This window comes from Monopterus albus, unplaced genomic scaffold (genome assembly GCF_001952655.1).
Source record: "Monopterus albus unplaced genomic scaffold, M_albus_1.0 scaffold419.1, whole genome shotgun sequence".
In the NCBI taxonomy this organism is placed as follows: Eukaryota; Metazoa; Chordata; class Actinopteri; order Synbranchiformes; family Synbranchidae; genus Monopterus; species Monopterus albus.
Genome location: NW_018128299.1, coordinates 89,062 through 109,292, shown reverse-complemented (window position 1 = coordinate 109,292; position 20,231 = coordinate 89,062). Strand labels below are relative to the sequence as shown.

The 20,231-nt window shown below is 40.4% G+C and overlaps 1 protein-coding gene across 1 annotated transcript in view; it reads right to left on the bottom strand.

Moving 5' to 3' along the window:
• The window catches only part of LOC109951925 (voltage-dependent L-type calcium channel subunit alpha-1D-like), a 52,287-nt gene that overhangs the window by 3,063 nt on the left and 28,993 nt on the right, over positions 1-20,231 (bottom strand). Inside the window, 28 exon segments of the mRNA XM_020586694.1 lie at position 1; positions 4-106; positions 271-588; positions 1,016-1,122; positions 1,496-1,635; positions 1,796-1,924; positions 2,560-2,586; positions 3,849-4,234; positions 4,638-4,754; positions 5,534-5,667; positions 7,365-7,466; positions 7,619-7,721; positions 7,829-7,925; positions 8,054-8,181; positions 8,494-8,653; positions 8,761-8,852; positions 8,947-9,012; positions 9,110-9,238; positions 10,150-10,182; positions 14,004-14,087; positions 15,819-15,929; positions 16,394-16,552; positions 16,942-17,143; positions 17,329-17,475; positions 17,573-17,625; positions 17,719-17,826; positions 17,981-18,068; positions 18,726-18,832. The exon segment at position 1 is cut by the window's left edge and continues 3,063 nt beyond it. Coding sequence (XP_020442350.1) covers position 1; positions 4-106; positions 271-588; positions 1,016-1,122; positions 1,496-1,635; positions 1,796-1,924; positions 2,560-2,586; positions 3,849-4,234; positions 4,638-4,754; positions 5,534-5,667; positions 7,365-7,466; positions 7,619-7,721; positions 7,829-7,925; positions 8,054-8,181; positions 8,494-8,653; positions 8,761-8,852; positions 8,947-9,012; positions 9,110-9,238; positions 10,150-10,182; positions 14,004-14,087; positions 15,819-15,929; positions 16,394-16,552; positions 16,942-17,143; positions 17,329-17,475; positions 17,573-17,625; positions 17,719-17,826; positions 17,981-18,068; positions 18,726-18,832 — 3,431 coding nt within the window.

The following is a 20,231-nucleotide window of genomic DNA, read 5'->3' as shown; positions in this document are numbered from 1 at the left end:
CCATCTCGTCTATTGTCATCTCGCATGCATCTGCTATCTCGTGCTTTGTGGCAGCGACAAACTTCGGATCCTTGGCATATCTCCCAAGGCCTTCTGATATCAAAACCTGCCCGACAGAATGTGATGAAAAAATGTGTTACTGTGAATTTTAAGAATCTGGTTTTGCCTATCTTGCTTGCTGCATTTTGTGTTGATACCAGCATCAAATTAAAAAAACTGCACCTGTCAGATCAAATTCTGTGATCAGGGACCCCTTTATCTCAAACTCACCGCTTCCACTAGGCTTGTGGCGCTGCCTCTCTTATGGTGGTACTGGTTATGGTATTCAAGCGGCACCTGGAGGTGAACAGGTGAGTAGGTCTTCTGGGAGAACTCGGGGTCATCGGTGTACCAGGAGCTCTTCCGCACAGACACTTGGCTGCTAGCAGCACTCTCCCTGTGCGGGTGGTCCACATGGATGAGAGGGGTGTAGTATGGTGACTGGTCTTTACTGGACGGGGTGGCAGGGGGGGTAGCCCACGAGCGGGTGGAGCGGGTTGGGGAGAGGTGGTGGGCTCTGCTGGAGTCCAGGCCTGCTACAGCCATTACCTGACAAATCAGGAGAAAGCCAAAACTACAAACAAGCAGTAAACAGGCGGTTGGAGTATGATCAGATTACACTACCCTTTTATCACGACGACTCTGGGATCATGTGTAAAGTTCAGTTTTCCTTTGCTTCATAACAATATGTTACCTTGATATAACAAATTTCTCAGTAGTAACTTGATAGTAACTTATTAAACAGAAATGTAAGTGTGTAAATGTGTCTTTTAAGCTGAGAGCAGCCAGAAGAAATTTCGTTGTGCTATGCATAATGACAATAAAGATTCTTGACTTGAAGTGGTTAATTTCAATTTAAAGTTTGTGGCAACATTGATGTAATAAGTCAATTAAAAATATGTCAGTCCAAACAAGACCAAAACATGACACAGTGACACGGCAACATCTGTGATCAAACAGTACATATGCCTGTTACCTGGTGCTGCATAAGGTGTAGTGGCAGAGCAGTACGCTGATGTGGAAGCTCGTCTTGGCTGCTTTGTCTGCGTAGACACTCAAAGTTGAAGGATGGCCTTCTGTGACCTGAATGAGCCAGGAGAGGACCAGTGAGTGAAGTCATGCAAGAAACTTTAGTAGCATGTAAAACCTTTTAGTATTGCTGACAGTCAGGAATGTGACAGTGGATGTGTGGCTAAATCATACAGTGAAATGAGGACTGCATATCTAACACAGCTGGTTTGTAGCTAGTTTTTTTAACTTTCATAACAAGATAACTGAAGAATTTAACATCAGCTATCTTGGCAATCTAACTCGGCAGTATTTATGCTGGGACCAATGTACAATAAGCCACAAAGTGATACATTTTTATCAAAAATAATATTATATTAGACACAGGCAGTGCATGGTAAACATCCAGCTCAAGCTGCAGGTGTGTATTTAGTTGATAAGGAGGTACCTTGAGGTGTAGCAGGAAGCAGCCGTCTCTTTGGTGACCTTCTGGAGTCGCAATAAAGAGGCTGCTCATCATCATCATAGTAGCTGTCAGGGTGATGGTAACCTCTGGGAGTCTCATACTCTGTGTCACTGTTCTGATACCTGTCAGCATAATGAAAAGGGGCTTGTTGGGAGACATGGTGTGGCATACATGTACACTACCCCAAAACTCTTCTGATAAAATTTTTTGAGCAAGGCAGAAAACAACAGCACATAAAAAGCGAGAAGTCAAACTCAGAAAGACAATAAGAAAGAGTAATACCTGTCCCCTGACAGCATACTGTCATCTTCATAAAACTCCTCCCCACTGTAATACTCCCCAGAGAGGCGGTCTTCATCAAACTCCTCCTCCCTGTGGATAGTGGGGTGGTGTCCATCTCCCCTGTGCGACCTGAAAACAGTCGGAGCACCGGGGTCAGAGTGTGCACACCGCAACTGTACAGTAGAAGTAGGGCCATGCACTGCCATGCAGATGCAAGCCTCCTGGGGGCAGCAATGCAACTGACCACCCTTGTTAGGAATAACCATGGCCAAACCAAGACATAAAGCAGACATCTGAGCTACAGTGTTACTCCGTCATCTTCCACTTTAATATCCTTTATTAGATTACAATCTTTGTGGTTAAGAATCTTGAAGTGAACTGAGTGTAGGACTGTGAAATTTGTAGGATAGGAGCATACATCAGAACTAGTGGCGACAACAGCGGTTTTTCAGCAGTTCCCTCTTTTCGAGCATCTGGGTCCTTCAAAACAAGCGCATCACTTTGACACATGCATAAAGCAGGGCTGCTCTCAGCAATATGCTGGCCACTCACATTTATGGTAATTCTCTTTTAAAGCACTGACACAAGTGTGTCACAACAAAAGCATAACAAATGACATGCTTAGCATATAGCTGCACACCGACTTAGCAAGGATGCAACCATTCACTGATCCAAAAACAACAAACAAATATCAATAGTAACGTCCTTCGTTTGCTGTTGAGACATAACTGCTGGAGGAGCCAAACCTAGAAAAATAAACATACCTAACATAGGTCTCATAGTAGCGCCTTCTGTCCAAGAAAGCAGAGGGATGGTCAAGAGAAAGCATTTTGGTTAGGAAGAAGAAAGGGAGAAGGAGAGAACACAATAAAGGGTGGAGAAAGTGTGACATATATACCATACAGTATATGAAACATACTGTATACAGCATTCTCATATATATGTGGGGGGGATGGGGGTGGGGGTGTGATGGTGGACACCGGCTCCAGGGTTGGTTGACAATCCCATTACATTTTTAAGATAAGAATCAAACTAAAAATCATTCCTCTTTAGCAAAGTGGCAGCAATGAAATTGTCCCCAAAACGTATTGGGCACTAAAAAGTCAGGCCCAAAACCGGAGCAGGCAAATAAACGGAACATGGGAAATAAGAAGATAAGTGTATATTGGTTATATAAGAAATAAAGTGACAGTATGAGAGTAGGCTTGTGATCCGTTATAAAATGAAAGGTTTACAATAAAGGTAACAGCAAAGTTTGATAAGAAGCTGGGTCCTGCCTGTGGTGAGAAATACTTATGCAGCAGATAATGTCCTAAGGTCTTGCGGTTGCACTGAGCATAAAAACTAAACACACTTTATTTCCTTAGTTCTTAGTAATGTGCTGTCATAAAACAGGAGATAGTTGCATAAAAACACAGAGAAAACCTATCAGGTGAGCAGTGCAGCAAGTGGAAATTTGCAAAGTGGAAAGGTTTTTTATTTAACTATTAAATTTTCAGCCTCACACTTTATGGAGAAATTCATAGTCAAGTATTTAAATACTTTGCAACTCTTGCATGTTCTGTCATTGTTTGATATTCTATGTATTTTATGGCCTGTTTTCTATGAAGGAGTATTCTAATTTGAGAAAACAATACAACTTTCATGTTACTTTACCTTTTGACCCTGTTGCCATTAAGTCAGTAAACTGAAACATGAATTCGCTGTTACATCTGGTATCTTTGCATATTCTATAACTAACTTGTATGACTGTGATTGTGAAGAGCTGAGTTCAGAAAGAAACAGTTTACAATTTAGAAAGATCTGCTGCAACAATATGTGTTTGAAACATACGGACCTGATGTGATCTCATGTGTAATTTTAACATTTGGCAAACTATAGGAGCAAGAAAACACTACCAAACAAAATGGACTCAACACACACGATACATCAATAGCTACTTAACACAGCTTTAGGCTGGACTGTGCATTTCATTAGATCATTTAGCCAACAGATCTCACTCTACAGTGACTGAACCATTTCTACAGCAGACTGTGAATCAGCGTGTGGATACCTTTGACCCTGGGGTGTGCGGGGCTTGTCGTAATGGTAGTAGGAGCTGTGTAGACCTGGGTAGCCATTGGGAGGTGCGTGTTCATAGTAGCGATGGTGTCCTCCATTGGGCAGACTGGACATATTGGCATTGTTGAGGTTGATGTTGGTGGATTTGGGAGACTTGCCGTAGGAGTTGTGGTGGCGGGGGTGATGGTGGTGGTGATGACGGTGGTTGGGGTGGGACATCGCGTTGGCGCGAGACAGCCGACCCACTGGCTGCTCCATGTGGGCGTAGTGAGGTGGAGGCTGCACCTGCAGAGGCCGCTGTGTGGCATTGGTTTGATGGCTGCTGGATCGCCGATGACCACCATTCATGAGATGGTTACCAAAGAGGCCACCATTACGCTGTGAGGGAATGCTTAAAGTAAAACAACTCCTAATTTTTCCAGAGCAGCAGAATAAATGTGCTATTGATGTTAAGTCTGTGAGCTGATTTTCATCTCCAAAACTGTATGAGCAAAATAAGTTCAGAAGCTGGTTTTGCGGCATGTGACTAAATGAGCAAAATGAATGCACTCTTTGTAGTTTGCTGGAATTGAAATGGAGGAAAAACTTAAGAAGCCAAAATAAATCAAATGAACAAAAGGCTACATGCTGTAGCAGTATAAATAAAGAAACACTGTTTGTCAGTACATTCACTTTCTTAGAGAGCACTTTTATATATTACCTGGGAAAACATCATTACAAGCACAATACGTTGACGTTGCCACAAACATTTCTCCTATCAGGTAAAATTAAAACAGGTTACCCTATAAATTTCCTCGTCTTCCTCTGGAATAAAGTCTAATAGTTCGTCATCCTGCAGATCACATGATATGGCTCGGCGAATTTCAGGCCCAATATCATGCAGCGTGCGAAGGCCAGCCTGTAACCATGACAATAAGAGGGCTAAGCACTACGGCTGGGACCTTCATCTCACAACTCACAGCATGTAAACTGACACGATACAGCCACAACCATCACACATACTGGGCATACACACACGTTTACTTGAGTATGCAACACCTGACATTTACAATACTGACAGACTGTGGGAGATGAGAACACAGACAGACAAATGTGCTCTCTTGAATGCAACCTGCTGCGACTGAGCTGAAAGCACACAGCTGTGCTTTCTCTTACTTCAATGAGTGCAGTAAAAATAATTTCTCTCCTTTTAGCACAACATTGACTATAAATAAATTTAAAGCTGGTTGTGTTTACTATGTGATAATGATATATGGCAATACACTGAAGCCATATATCGTACATTATATAATGTAACAGAAATGGCAATAAGCTTTTCATGTGAATTTAATGAGTTGAGTGAAGTGTGACACACAAAAAACAGGAAATGATGATTGGAGACGCTTAACATCAGCATACTGTACATGATATTTAAAGACATAGAGACAAATAACAAGGCTGCAACACTGGAAACACATAAATTGCAGTAACAGATTCATACTGTACACCCAGATCATGAACATCCGGCTGGATCATAAACCATAACATTAGCACACTTAATGATCTTTGAATGAAATGTAGAAAGACACATTTTACAGACTTGACTTTCCAAAATTCATGATTTCACACAGCGTTCAAAAATCTTACTCCCGCCTCTCATACGAAACACACCACACACATAAACATTGGGAGACTCACCTGTAAAGCAATGGCTGTGTTGTTCTGAGAGGGGTGAGCACCCACCAGGCCTTCCTCTTTACGTTTCTTGAATTTCCTAAAGTAGTCCTGTATCAGGAAGGTGGCATAGAACTTCCCCACGGTTACCTCATCATCTGAGTGAACAGACCACACAAATGCTTCCTGTGTCAGCAGGTCACTACACACAGTACCCTGGGAGAGAGGAGGAGGAACTCTTCTCCTCCCTTGTGCATTCTCCCTAAAATTCTGGGTCCATCACCTTAGGACTGCAGACAAGTGAGGCACATTTCAACCCCAGTTAACCACATGGCTTTGATCCATATCATATATATCCATCTTGATGGTGTACTGTATATACTCTACCTCAGTCTGAGACCTGCACAACCTGAGATCACTTTTTTATCGTATTTCAGAAAAAAAAACCCTCAGATCTATGCTAAAATGTCTGCAGTTGGTGTGCATGTAATTCTACATCTGAAAAGCTTAGACGATCCAAATGAGTTCCCCTCTGTTAGATGTTTGCTTTTAGAATTAGATCATGCAAATTAACACCTAATATGTCCCCAGAAGCTGTGGGTAATTAAACTACTTCAGTTTCTTTCTTTTGCCTATCCTTCCTCAGCGTTGTGCTACTTGTGAAAAAAAAAACAGAATAAGTGAAATTAAGGCTAAAATAGACAGTACAAATGAAAAAATTGCCAATTGTAATTGCATAGGCTACATGATAAAAGTCAATGTTCAACGTTTATATTATATTTAGCTTGAACAACTACCATTAAATTAACTTTAAGATACATGCTTCACTTTTTCTGATCAAAGTTTTTTAGAAACTTTTTGTTGGCAGGCAGGGAGATGCTCATACTGTAAGAATGCAACTTACTTTACTACTTTAGCACATGCAAGCAAGCAGATCTAGGCATCACACATGTCAGTATGTTTGCATAAATCTACCTCTGTCTTCATGTATGCCTTGTTTTATAAGGTGTATGCTAGTCAGTCAATACTTAAAACTATGTATGGCTACAGTATGTGCTTGCATGTATGTGTTCCATTGTATATATGTTAGAAGAGCGTGTGCAAGAGTGTGAGAATCATTCTGAAGCAGGGGTCTGAATCACTTTGAACAAGAACGCTGGGGACAGAGGTCGGAGAGAGAGGCAACACTAGTTCCATGCCACCACCCTAAAACAGAACTGCTTCAGAATATTCTGAAGTGCTTCAGAGTTTTGGTTATAGAATATAAGTGTGTGAGGAAAAGAAGCTGTGAAAGCTTAAGCAGTGAGAAGACAGATTAAGACAACAGAGAGAATCCGTGAAGGAGAAAGTCAACAGATAAAGAAGGAAAGAGAGAGAGAGAGAGAGAGAGAGAGAGAGAGAGAGAGAGATTCATGAGAAAAAGCATGCACTTGTATAGTGGTCTACAAGGCCATGCAAGCCCAAAGCCCAGCAGACAGTCAGTCAGTGGCCTCCATCAGAATCCAGGGCAAGAAGGAGAAGTGTGGCTCAAACACACATGGATAAGAAACACACTGCTGAGGGAGCAACCGGGACAAAGTGAGCAGAGCAGAAACAGCATGACACAGCGAGAGATGTATTTGAGAAGTGTGTGTGTGTGTGTGAATTTTTATTTAAGGGCATAGTTATGAGAAAGCTGTTTAGAGCTTTCTGTAATTTTATGCCAACAGCATGTGGGCAGCATATGGGGTGTGTGTGTGATTCTGTGCAGGCTGCTTTAGCTTGGTTTGTGTGTCCAACAACAACAGAAAGACCAGGAAGTGTGTATCTGACAGCAATGGGATTTCATTGACAGATGCGGGCTGATTCCACTAACCGCCAGCAGGAGGCACTACTTGATCCAGCAGCTTCATGCTGGTTCGTTTCCAGATTTTCTTGATGACAGCCCGCAGCTCCTCATTGGCTTGCTCTAGATTACCTGCAGCACAGGTAAACAAATGTCCCTGAGAAACCAGCCCTAGATTTCACAGCCATGTTAAACCCACACAACCCTGTAATTACAGGTAATAGAGAACAATAAATATATTTTAGGCAGCAGTACAGTATAATGTGATTAATATTGTCTCACACCTTCTGTTTTGATCTTCAGGGCTGTTCGCACGAGTGCAAACAGAGTGGCATTAAACATGACTGTGCCGTCACTGTTCAGAGGCATGTTCATGGCTACCAGCCTCTGAAAGAAGACAGAAAATTAAGCCTATTAATATGGTAGATCTGGCCAGATAGTCAACATTTCTGTGTGACTTCTGTAAATGAGATAATAGAAGAAAGGGAAGAAACCTTGCAAGCCACTCTGTGAGGGCACAGTTTGCCAAAGCCAAGAGGAGGCTGGATACGACGAAGAAGTGTCACAACATCCAGATGCTTAATTCTGCCCCTGTGTGAGAAAAACAAACAAGCAAACAAATAAACACAGATGTATTGTATTAACTGAAAGAGACAAATGGCTGTACAGGAACAGGAATATGAAATACATTCAGATAGTGTAGGTAATAAAGTACATACTTGGCCTCTGGATCATACTCTGACCAAATTCGTTTGAATTCATCGAGGTGATGAGGACCAAGAATGGACCAATCACGTGTCAGATAGTCAAAGTTGTCCATGATAACAGCCACGAACAAATTGATAATCTGAAGACACATAAGAACATGTCTGATTTACTTATTTAGAATTGTAAAGTCTTTTCTTGTGTTACTATAGGTGTAAGAAATATATCATATCTAGTAAAGTCACTTGATGCCTACAGTGTGTATCCAGCTCAAAATACTGTAAGTTTATACCATATTATAAAAGTGTATATACTGACTATAAGCTATCTATCACGGTGGTGTGAACTGTCTGAAATGCCACACGGTATTCCTGATTTTTACAGACTGCTTAGTGTAAGTGGCAGTAGAGTCATGCAGTTTTTTCAAGCACAACATATTTTCATTCTTGTGTACCAGAAAGGCGCAGAGCATGTAGAATGTGATGAAGTAAACTATTGCAAATCCATTGCCACACGTCTTCTCCTCTCCGGGGTTGTATCCGGACTCTCGGTCACACAGTTTCCCTGGCATACAGGCCAGCATGATATCCTGCCAAGCCTCTCCAGTGGCACACCTTGGAAAACCATCAGGCATGACAGTCACAAATAAATCACTCAACAACAGAGATCCGTTAAACTAAAACCCTGCATCAGTACACACTCTAAAGGAGACACTACACACCTAAAGAGAAGGAGCACGGCCTGAGGGAAGGTCTGGAAGTTATTGTTTCTGTTGATTTGTGTCCCATCCACCATGGCAATCTTTCCAAACACCTTAAGAAAAAATGTTGTCAATGTGAACACATGTGCAACTTTATAAATGTGGTTCACACAGTAGAAAAATACATTGTCAGATTCAGTTGCCAACCTGCATTCCAATAACGGCGTAGATGAAGAACAGCATGGCTATCAAAAGAGCAACATATGGCAGAGCCTTCAGGAAAACAGAGGGAAGAAAGTAGAAAAAGATTAACATTAGTGACTTCAATATTCCCCTCAGTCACTTATCAGATAGTTCTGCTATGTCTCACCTGGAAGGACTTGATGAAAGTCCAAAGCAGGGTGCGAATGCCTTCCCCTCTGCTGAGGAGCTTGACCAGCCGCATGACTCGGAACAGACGAAAGAAGGTGATGGAGATGCGAGCACTGTCCTCTGTGTTCTGTGAAGAAGCAGCCCAGAGTCAGAGGACAGCAGATCCCGAGTGTATGTAGTGAACACACAGACCCTGACTGTGCTTTATGGGGTGATGACGTCTGAACTGAGACCTCAGTACCAGACACATATGAGTTGAGAAAGCAGCACTGCAACTTTATGTAATAAAAAACATTAAAGTGAACTAGTTTTGAATTTGATGAGTTTTTTTGTGGTGACATCTTCGAGGTCCAGTTATTACTGTATATACAGCACAGACCATATAAAGTATAGCTTTGGATCAATAGAAACAGAGTAATATGAATTAAACTGAGTCTCTTAAGCAGTGCAGCTGCAGCTGATATGTTTCTGTTAGTCTGCGTCCAAAGCACTGTCAGGAGCTCTGTTACTGTACAGACCTACAGGGGAAGAAGCAAGGAGGCAGGCATGCTGGAAAAAAAACCTTTGCCATACTTGACAGGACATCTGCACAAGCATGGCAACCTCAGTCCAGAGTCACTTCATGCGGAGTCACAGTGGGACTAACCCAAATGGGTCAGTCAGGAGGTTCACAGGTTAGAGCTGGGTGACCTAATCCCAGGTGTCATCCATGGATCACTACCCCATACAAGAATGGTGGCAGAGATCATGTAGCAGTGTCAACAGTACAAACACAAGGAGCAGCTCAAAACCGCTCACCGCTAACAGGGCACACAGCGTCGCATCTGAGTGACACACTCTCCTTAGAAATAACTCCAAACATTGAGGAAAAAGAAAAGCAAATTCTGAACATATATGCAAACAAACAAACAAAACAAAAGTGAGGAAAAAAAAATTCAGGAAATGGAATGTCATGATCTGCTCCTGGCTTCCTGATATAACCTCTTATTTTGTAGGAGGCTTCCTGTTTCACATCAACACATCTGCAGAGCATCTTACCCTCATCTCATCCACCTGAGGAGTCTCCGTTGGCTTTAAAATCAAAGACCAGTATTAATGACTTAAACAGAACTGGCATATCTCACACACACTGGGCCAAACATGTAAACATTACATTTGAAGTCTTTATCACACAACACCAACACACATCAGTCAAGACTTAGTACAAATTCACTACTCTTCTAATTGACAGGACAAAACTACCTTATTCTTTCACTATGACAGAGACAGACATTTATTGATTGCACATGTATCACTGTCTATTTAATATACTGACAGACATCAAACATGATCTTAACACTTTAAGGGAGTGCCACACAACAGGTTCACATCTTAACATTCCTGTGTAGGACGAGTGCATGTCAGACTGACAAACAACATAAAGTGACTTAAATACTAAGGAACATGTAAGACTAGCACACAACTTTATCACTCCCCAGGTGTAATGGTCATTAAAGACTTTCTGGTTAAAATATCTCTGGTGAATGTTATGCAATGTTAATGAGAAGTAAACTGACTGACATAAATGTTATGAATGCATGTCATGATTAAGGCACCATCTTCTATTCTTACAGTCTCGACTCTTGCTGTACGTCAGCCTATAGGCTTTTATTAATAGGCAAAGACACGTCAACATATGATTTGACAGAAGAAAAACCATAAATCATGTGCATAATGCATTATTAATGGCATCCATCAAAGAACTGAAGGACATGGGTTGTAAAATTTGAGTTATTTTTAAAACATTTTGAGTGGCTGAAATGAAAATGCTTACTGGCTGAAAAGATATAAACATAATAAAATAACAATCTACACAGTTACACACACGTATCCACATCCACACACAGGTTTTATCTGCAATTTGTGTTATTAAAAGGAAAATTATAGAATAGCAGCAATCTTGAGCAAGTATTTGTAGACAGACAGTCTAGAGGTGCAAAATGAAATAGAAACATTGCTCATAATGGTGGTGGATAGACCGAACCTGTATAATGATAATGTGATTTTATGGCAAAATAAAGAGCTGAACTGAACACTGATAAGAAAAGAGAGGCTCAGCACAAAGAGATACTCCAGACAGATATGGCTTCATTCAAAAACTCTCAGCACAATATTTCATTAATACAACTGTTAGTATGAGGTGCAGAATGAGCATAAATTATAAAATGTAGAATTAGCTTGAGGAGGTTCTTTAGGTAATCCTGGCCACAGTGCTGATGGAGCATGCGTTCAGCATTGCCATGTTGATAGGGAAGCACTGCACGCACACGCAGGACATTTGGATGACGAGGAACCATCAGTAAACTCATAGCAATGCAGAAACCCATGCATGTCAGTGGTGCCCCGCAACAAACTATATAAAACTATATAAAACTGCCATAGCAGGGCGTTCTCACAGTCCCAGTGCAGAAAGAAGTGAATGAATGACAGGAAGAGAAGAGAGAAAAACAGAGGTGGAGAAGGGGAAGAGAGACCAATACAACTGGAGAGACTGGCTCATATTAAACTGGGGAAAAGAGGAAAGGTGGAGAGATGTACAGAGGGAGAGAATTTCTGTAGATGTTCATGCACCTGACTGGAATCTACACACCTGCGCTACACATGAGCTCCATTCTGAGCTTTAAGAGCTCACTACAGGAAGACAGAACAAAACACAGACAATCACTCACAGAAACACAAACACAAGATCATCAAAGAACCTCGAACTCTGCTGCATTAAACTGCCACCGGTGTAAATGCACAAAAATCAGGACTAAAAGCCTGCTAATCCGCTGATCAATATTTTTTGATCCCAGAATCTTACCCGATAACTCTCTGCTGACTATTTACTTTAATTACAGGGCTGTTACTTAAAGCTGAACATACAGTAGGCTTTAATTCTGTATCAGAAAAAGCATTGATTTATATCCAGTACAGCAAATGACTTGATATACTGTTTTCCTCAATATTGATTTGTTACATCAGCTGTATTTAAAGCTGCAGTTGCCTAAACAACTTTAAGCAAACTTAATAATAATGTTTTTAATAACTTCTTTTACTTCAGTTTTACAGACCGATAGAGTTTCACAGATTCTTTATTAAAATAGCCCTCCACGTTGTGTAGGATGGACATTTCAAAGCTCTGAGCTCCAGGGCCATTCTGTCTGGAGGTAAGGTTTGAGGGGTATGGCCAGAGAGAAAGGTCAAACTTCACAAGCATCTATGGAAACAACTGACCAGAGGGGAATGCAACGAGTGGCCAAGCGCCATCTGTGACAGGTGGGACATAGAGAGGATGTTAGGGAATGAGGCGAACGGTTGACGCTTGCGAAGCATGCATTTGGAGAGGTCAGAGTGGTCAGGTGAGGAACTACACAATCACACATCTCATGACTTGAATGGATAACAGCAGGCAAGTAGCAAAAAAATCAATGAATTAAAAAAACCTAGTGTAGATCAGCTATTACATCTGATTATATGGAACAGCATAATACCTGATCTCATCACTTTGCTGTGTGACACAAACAGCAACAACCACATGCCATGCAAACCGCAAACAAATGCTTGTGGTGGCTGAACACTGCCTCACAAGAACCACTGTGGAAGCCCTTGTGAAATCAACATTATGTCCCCAACATTCACAACACACACGCATACTTAAAGCAAACCTTAAAGTACATAATATACACATGTAAAACACACATGCATAACCTACACGCGCCACTGTTGGTTTTAAACAAAGTTAATGCTCATGCAGACACATATTTTGAAACACAAATTGAGAAAAGACTGAAAACATGAAATATAACTCCAGAAAAACAGCACTGCAGCTCAGACACGAAAACACTCAGGAGGGGAAAGGAAGGGCTGGTTGAGTTGTGAGTCTTGAACACAAGTATAACAAGTGTTGCCATCACTGTAATTATTCCCTGGAAACTGGAAATTTGGTCTCTCAGCATTGCTGGTGTTTGTATACTGGAGTACAAATTTGACAAGCTTTAGCATTTTTACTCAGCTGATCTCAGAGTAACAAAGCGCATACTGTTTAATGCTTCATGTGTTTTTGTGCCGAGCAAAGCCACAAAGAGAGGAGTATTATTGTAGCTGGTTAAAGTGAAAAGCAGTCATCCACTCCTTCACCAAGCCTTGACATAAATTTTTAGAGTGACTGACTTTAATCTATTAAAATTGGTTTTCTATTATAATAAAGTCTGTATGTTACTAAAATAGATATCTACTTGTACCCACGTCAGTAAAACATATGACTAATTTACTTTTCAATCCATCGCACTGTAAAGGGGTCCAAAAGATAAAGTTGTTAAAAAACAACAGGTTACACACAAACAACATTTTCATTCATTGCCATACTTGCCTCTACAAGTTTCTATGGAAACAAAATGAACAAGAGTAAGAATTAGAAAACCACATTATCAACCATTTTCCTCTGGCCAAATACAGTCCTCAGAACTGTTGTAAACACACATTTTCATGTCCAAGGGTTAACAATCAGCATTTTCATCAGAAATGTTGTCATGATTCCTGTGAGAAACAAAACTGCAGCACAGTGGTAACAAAACATGCAGAAGAAGAAAAATATCAACAAGACAGACTATTCCGTTAACTCAGTGTAACTGTAGGACATAAGTGAAAGTCAAACTGAAGCTTTATGTAAAAAGCCAATGACAGTTTACAATCTACTAATGGTACAAAACTGCACAGAAAACCCTAGCCTAAGAGGTCACATTTAATGCAATGTGGAGGCTACGGTTAAATACATTAAGGGATAAATTCAAGCTACTTATATTGGTGTTTGCCATGCGGCTTTCCTGTAAAGCTTTAGTTCAACTTGGGAGGTAGAAAAAAGTAGTACTTACATTAACTTCAGTGATAGCAATATCGACGACGCTACCAACAACAATTAAGGCATCAAATGTGTTCCAAGCATCAGCGAAATAGTGCTGTCAACGCACGACATAACATGCAAGGTAAAAGATAGGGATGAAAGAGAGACCGTGAAAAAAAACAAACAGAGAAACAGATGATCAGGTGAGGGAAGAAAATGAAGGAAGAGAAGGAATGAGGGAAAGGTTTTAATGGAGGAAGGACAAAAAGAAAGAAAAAAAGCAGTTGAAGTATTAAGAGACATCAGGTAAAAAAGCCAGAAATCTGAGTTCTGCCATCTGTCACCTGCAGCTGAGCCCGAACAGAGAGAGGTCAAAGATCAGTGGGGGGCTAGCTGTAGCTAAGCTTACTTACATCAAGCTCACTGAGAACAATGTCTACTATGCTGCCAATCACAACCAGGGCATCGAACACGTTCCAGGCATCCCCAAAATAGCCCTGAGTGAGGTGGAGTGAGTGGTGGGCGAGTTGGATACAAGATCAGCAAAAACAAAAGTCTTTACTCTCCTACTGAAATTAAATCCACTTAATGCTAGTAAATTAAAACACACAGGAACTCCTGCTGGCTACTGCAGCAGGATTATTGTGTACATATTTAGCTTATATAGAATGTGAAGCCATGTCACACCATGTTGAATATTGGGATGGGGCACCATATTGGGAGATACATGATGTATTTACCTGAATACATTCTTGTTTTGTTTGGCTAAACGTTTGCTTAAATCATTTAGATATCACTTTACTGACTGTGATAATCCAGAATGGATAACCTTAGCTGACTGTAGCTAAATCCCATTTATGAGAGTGAAAGAGTGACTCTGCGCCTTGATCTCAGCTCTCACATTGGGAGCTAACACTAGTTAACAGCTGTTGGCAGATGACACAAATACTGCGGATGAATCCATTTCTGTCCTGTCTGTGCTCAAACTGAACACTAAAGTGGATGTTTAATTGACATTGAAGCATCTAATACTGTTTGTAGCTGCATGGGATAGTATTATTTTTTAAAATCAACATATAGATGTAGGTAGCGTATATATCTATGATTGATAATGATCATGATGTTCCAAAATGGTGCATTTACCCAAAATTCAACACAATGTGATGACAACTTCATATTCGCTATAAGCCTACAGCTACACAATGCACACCAAATTGATGTTAATACTAATGTTACATGCCAAAACACCACTGATAAGAACCTGACAAATAGTGAGAGCTAGTTTAATACAAAAAAAAATTATATATATATATATCAACACTGCACCCCACACTCTGTCTCTTACTAGCATCCTGTCCTTCTTCTCAACAAAGAGCTGATGGATAGGTAGCACAGTTAAGGGGAAAATGAAAAAAAAACATTCACTCACTCTTTAGTTTTTAAATGTTCATATGCTACTCCTCTATTAAATATTAAAGGAATAGTTTCGACACTTTGAGAAACACCTACGCTGGGCAGCTGCGAGACAGTAATTTTAGCTTAGCAATTAGCTTGTAGCAGCCATTCGTCATCGTAAGCTAAGCTGTACCTTCATATTTAGCGTAGCAACAGACGTGGGTGGTACTGATTTTCCCATCAAACTCTAAAAATGAAAATATGCATTTCTTTCAAAATGATCAAACTATTCCTTTACCACTCAATAAATGTAAAAAAGACTAGGAAATTTCTGTGTGTGTGTGTTTCAGACAGACTGTTTCTTTTTTCAGGCAAGCAACTGTAATTTTTATTTGAATGTGTTTTTTTGTGACCTTGTTGAAGTAGTTGTGTGAATACATCTGTGACTCACCCTGGGTTTGAAAGCGATGAGTTTGAGAAACATTTCCACAGTGAAGACAGCAGTAAAGACCATATTGAGAATGTCCATTACATAGTTAAACATCGCTGACTGGCCGTAGTGCTGCAGAAAAGGGATAAAGACGAATGGTTAAAGAAGAACAGAAGAAAAGGAGTTTACTTATTAATTTTAATATGCATTTATGTGTCTATATGCCAGAAACATGGAAAAACACACAACATAATGAATAATAAAATCGTTTTAAAATGATAAATAGCAGATTTTAAAGTCTCTATGTGCATATTTCCTGCGAATAAAACATTATAAAGCAGCTTTAATTGGCCATATCACCTATAATGTCCACCCACTCAGATGTATTATTGTCAACTGAAAAACACTTTATCATAAACCGCTTTCAAACTAAATAAGCATCGACTGACACAATTTATCTACATATGGTGTTCACCTGTCCATCAAATTATTAAATAGCACTACTAGTGCTGATCCACCCTCGATGTCAAGTAAGATCCTGCTATTTTAAACTGAATATGATTTAGCAGACAGAGATGGTTGGTTTGACTTCTCACCTGAACAGCCAGGCAGACTGTGTTGAGCATGATGAGCACAAACATAATGTACTCAAACCCAGTGGAGTTCACCACATACCAGAACTTGTACTGGTACGGGTTCTTAGGGATGTACCTTCGCAGCGGACGTGCCTTAAGTGCATACTCCACACATTGACGCTGTACAGAAATGTACAGTGCAAAATTAGTCAGAATTCTCAGTTAAAAACACAGTGGATACATCTGAATCCAACCTAAATATGGTGTGTGAGATACAGTGTAACAGTAATGATTAATTTTAGGGTTTCTTCTGAAAACTGTCCTGCTGCATGTGGTCTTTATTCACACATTACACTCACACTGAAGAGAGTTAATGCAGCCTTCTAGCATTTCAGTGGAATAAGTTAAAATCTTCCAACTGAAAAAGAATTCCCTCAGACTTTTATGAAAACATATTTATGGATTTTTAGTATTACATTATTGTATAATGTGATCAAGATTTCTCATCAGGGTGACACACAGTAACACACAAACACACACTGCCTCTTTGTGCACCTGCTGACTCTGACCTGGTTCTTGTCAAGTTCACAGTTTTTGTACTCTTTTTCTCCTTGTTCCTGAAATGTGACGATCACAAAACCTACAAAGATGTTCATCATAAAAAAAGCAATGATGATAATGTAGATGATGAAGAAGATGGAAATCTCCACACGGTAGTTGTAAATGGGGCCGAAGTTCTCCTTGTTGGAGTCAATGGCCTTGTACAGTAACCTGAGCAGAGAAGAAAACATCAAGTGAGCATGTGATATAGTCACGCAAACAACAGTTCCTCTAAATACAGATACCATCTCTCAATGCACTTTAACTCTTTATATGGTGCTGACAGTACTAAGACCTGATGTCTCATGTTATCATATGAAAGCTTTAACATGGGGCATTAAAAGTTTGAATCTTACGCGGGCCAGCCTTCAAAAGTAGACACAGTAAACAGAGCCATCATAGCCATGAGGACATTGTCAAAGTTGAATTCACTGTTTTGCCACACTCTTTTCTGAATGCTTGGCTGATTCACATCTCCATCCTTATACTGAATATAGGAGCCCCTATGAGAAAATGAAATGTCATATGGAGGTTTAGTTCCCAACAAGGATTGTAAGGGCAAGTAATTTACTGTACAGGAACAAAACATGTGAGACTAACTTGCACTCCACTGGGCTGGACTTGGCATCATCTGTGCAGCGATAGAACTTTCCCTGACAAGAAAAACAGAACACTTTCCCTCTAATGTTGAATATATTAAAATATTATATGAAATGCTTATTTTATTCTACCTCACAGATGCTGACCTTAAATAACTGCACCCCTATACAGGCAAACATGAACTGCAGCAGAGTGGTGACAATCATGATGTTACCGATGGTTCTGATGGCCACAAACACACACTGCACCACGTGCTGTGTAACAGAGAGAGAAACATGTTTATAGACATGATTTGTGAAACATGTTACAGTTCAGCTCTTTATTTTGCATTGACACTGAAGAGAAAAGTCTAAGATCCAGGTTATTACTGCTGGTTAAGCCATAGGATGGCATTGAGAAAAGCTGCACCTTCAGGCCCTTGGCTCTGTTGATGGCCCTCAGGGGTCGCAGAACACGAAGAACTCTAAGAATCTTCACGACTGAGATGGCCGAGGACCTGAGCAATAAAAACAAAGTGTAATGTAATTTAAAAAAAATAAAAGCTATCTCCACAAAGGGAATATAACACTTTCCCAGGGGTTCAGGAATTATTTCAGCAACTCAAGGACTTCACTTGTGTTTTGTCTGCAGGAACCAGGAACTAAATGTAGCTCTTGCTACAAATCACAAATTATTTACCACATTGACAATCGGTACATCGGGGCTGCAGTAAATGTCCTTCATGGTTCCTATTGTGGTTGGAGTGTACCTACCCTGGAGTGGGAGCTAAAAAGGTTCCTCAGAACGGTGTTCTATGAACTATTATTGTTCTCAGTTCCTGACACAAAAAAGGGGGCACATTGTCCAGCAGTTCTAAGAGCTATGAAAAAGTTCCTCTGCACCAAAGGTGCCTATTGTGTCCCAAACTTTGCCTTAGTTTTTAATCCATTATTACACTAATTTGCCTTTTCTTCATGTGTATGTTTTTTAAGAGGCATAGGAATAACAAGCAAGAATACTCAAAGTGGACTTTTAGTTCTTAGTGTCGTTTCTCAGTTGTGCTTTTGTGGCTCCATAGTTCCTGGAACTATTTGGTCAAAGAAAGCAAAAACTGGGCTGCCTCTTTGCTGTTTGTATGACCATCACAGGCACATGCATCTGTGTCTGTACTTACTGAATGCCAAAGGAGACAAGGGAAACTCCCACAACCAACAAGTCCAAGAGGTTGAAGTAATTCCTACAGAAAGCTCCTTTATGGAGAAAAGCGCCGTATGTCATCATCTGAGGAGAGGACAGAGGACGTTAGGGGAACAAATGATAAGGAAAACAAAACATATTTCATCCAAGGTACACTTGACTCACACAAGCCCAAAATTACACTCTACACTTCAGGTACAGTGGGTACAGAAAGTATTCAGACCCCCTTAAATTTTTCACTCTTTGTTATATTGCAGCCATATGCTAAAATCATTTAAGTTCATTTTTTTCCTCATTAATGTACACACAGCACCCCATATTGACAGAAAAACACAGAATGTGCTCGGGACCTCAGACTGGGCCGAAGGTTCACCTTCCAACAAGACAATGACCCTAAGCACACAGCTAAAATAACGAAGGAGTGGCTTTACAACAACTCTGTGACTGTTCTTGAATGGCCCAGCCAGAGCCCTGACTTAAACCCAATTGAGCATCTCTGGAGAGACCTGAAAATGGCTGTCCACCAACGTTTACCATCCAACCTGACAGAACTGGAGGGGATCTGCAAGGAGGAATGGCAGAGGATCCCCAAATGCAGGTGTGAAAACTTGTTGCATCATTCCCAAAAAGACTCATGGCTGTATTAGCTCAAAAGGGTGCTTCTACTAAATACTGAGCAAAGGGTCTGAATACTTATGACCATGTGATATTTCAGTTTTTCTTTTTTAATAAATCTGCAAAAATGTCAAAAACTCTGTGTTTTTCTGTCAATATAGGGTGCTGTGTGTACATTAATGAGGAAAAAAATGAACTTAAATGATTTTAGCATATGGCTGCAATATAACAAAGTGTAAAAAATTTAAGGGGGTCTGAATACTTTCTGTACCCACTGTACATATACAGTACAAACATATAAAATATAAAAACCATATTTTCAACCCTCACTAGATTGTAGTCAAAACAGACACACTCGCACACGTCTCCACACTCAGATCACTCGGATTCAGGGTGGCGAGCTCAGAGCAGTGAAAACAGGAGCTTAAACCTACGCTCACCACCCCCACGGCCCTCAACTACATGAATGCAGTAGTAAGCCATTCATTTCACAATCTACTATGAGGCAATAAAACATGCACTTTGTTGCCATGATGTCAGGGATATTTAGTTCCTGCAAGAGCTGTAGTTATAGTGATTGGAAAGAAGAAATGGCCTTACTCTCACATTCATGTGGACCGTTATCTTGAGGCACATTCCATTATGTTCAGAATAAGGGAAAACAGCTCCCTATTAAAACTTCTGAGCTCAGCAGGCAAAACCAGCCAAAATAACTCTTCTTCAAATCATAAAAGTAAAGGATTAATTTCCCAAGTGCATGTAAATGTGGAGCCCTGCAGAGAGAGCAGAATGCTAACAATGAGCAGTGGTGAATTTAGAGTCAAACAGTGGTGGATCTTTGGCCAAATTGCTGCAGACACAGCTCCTC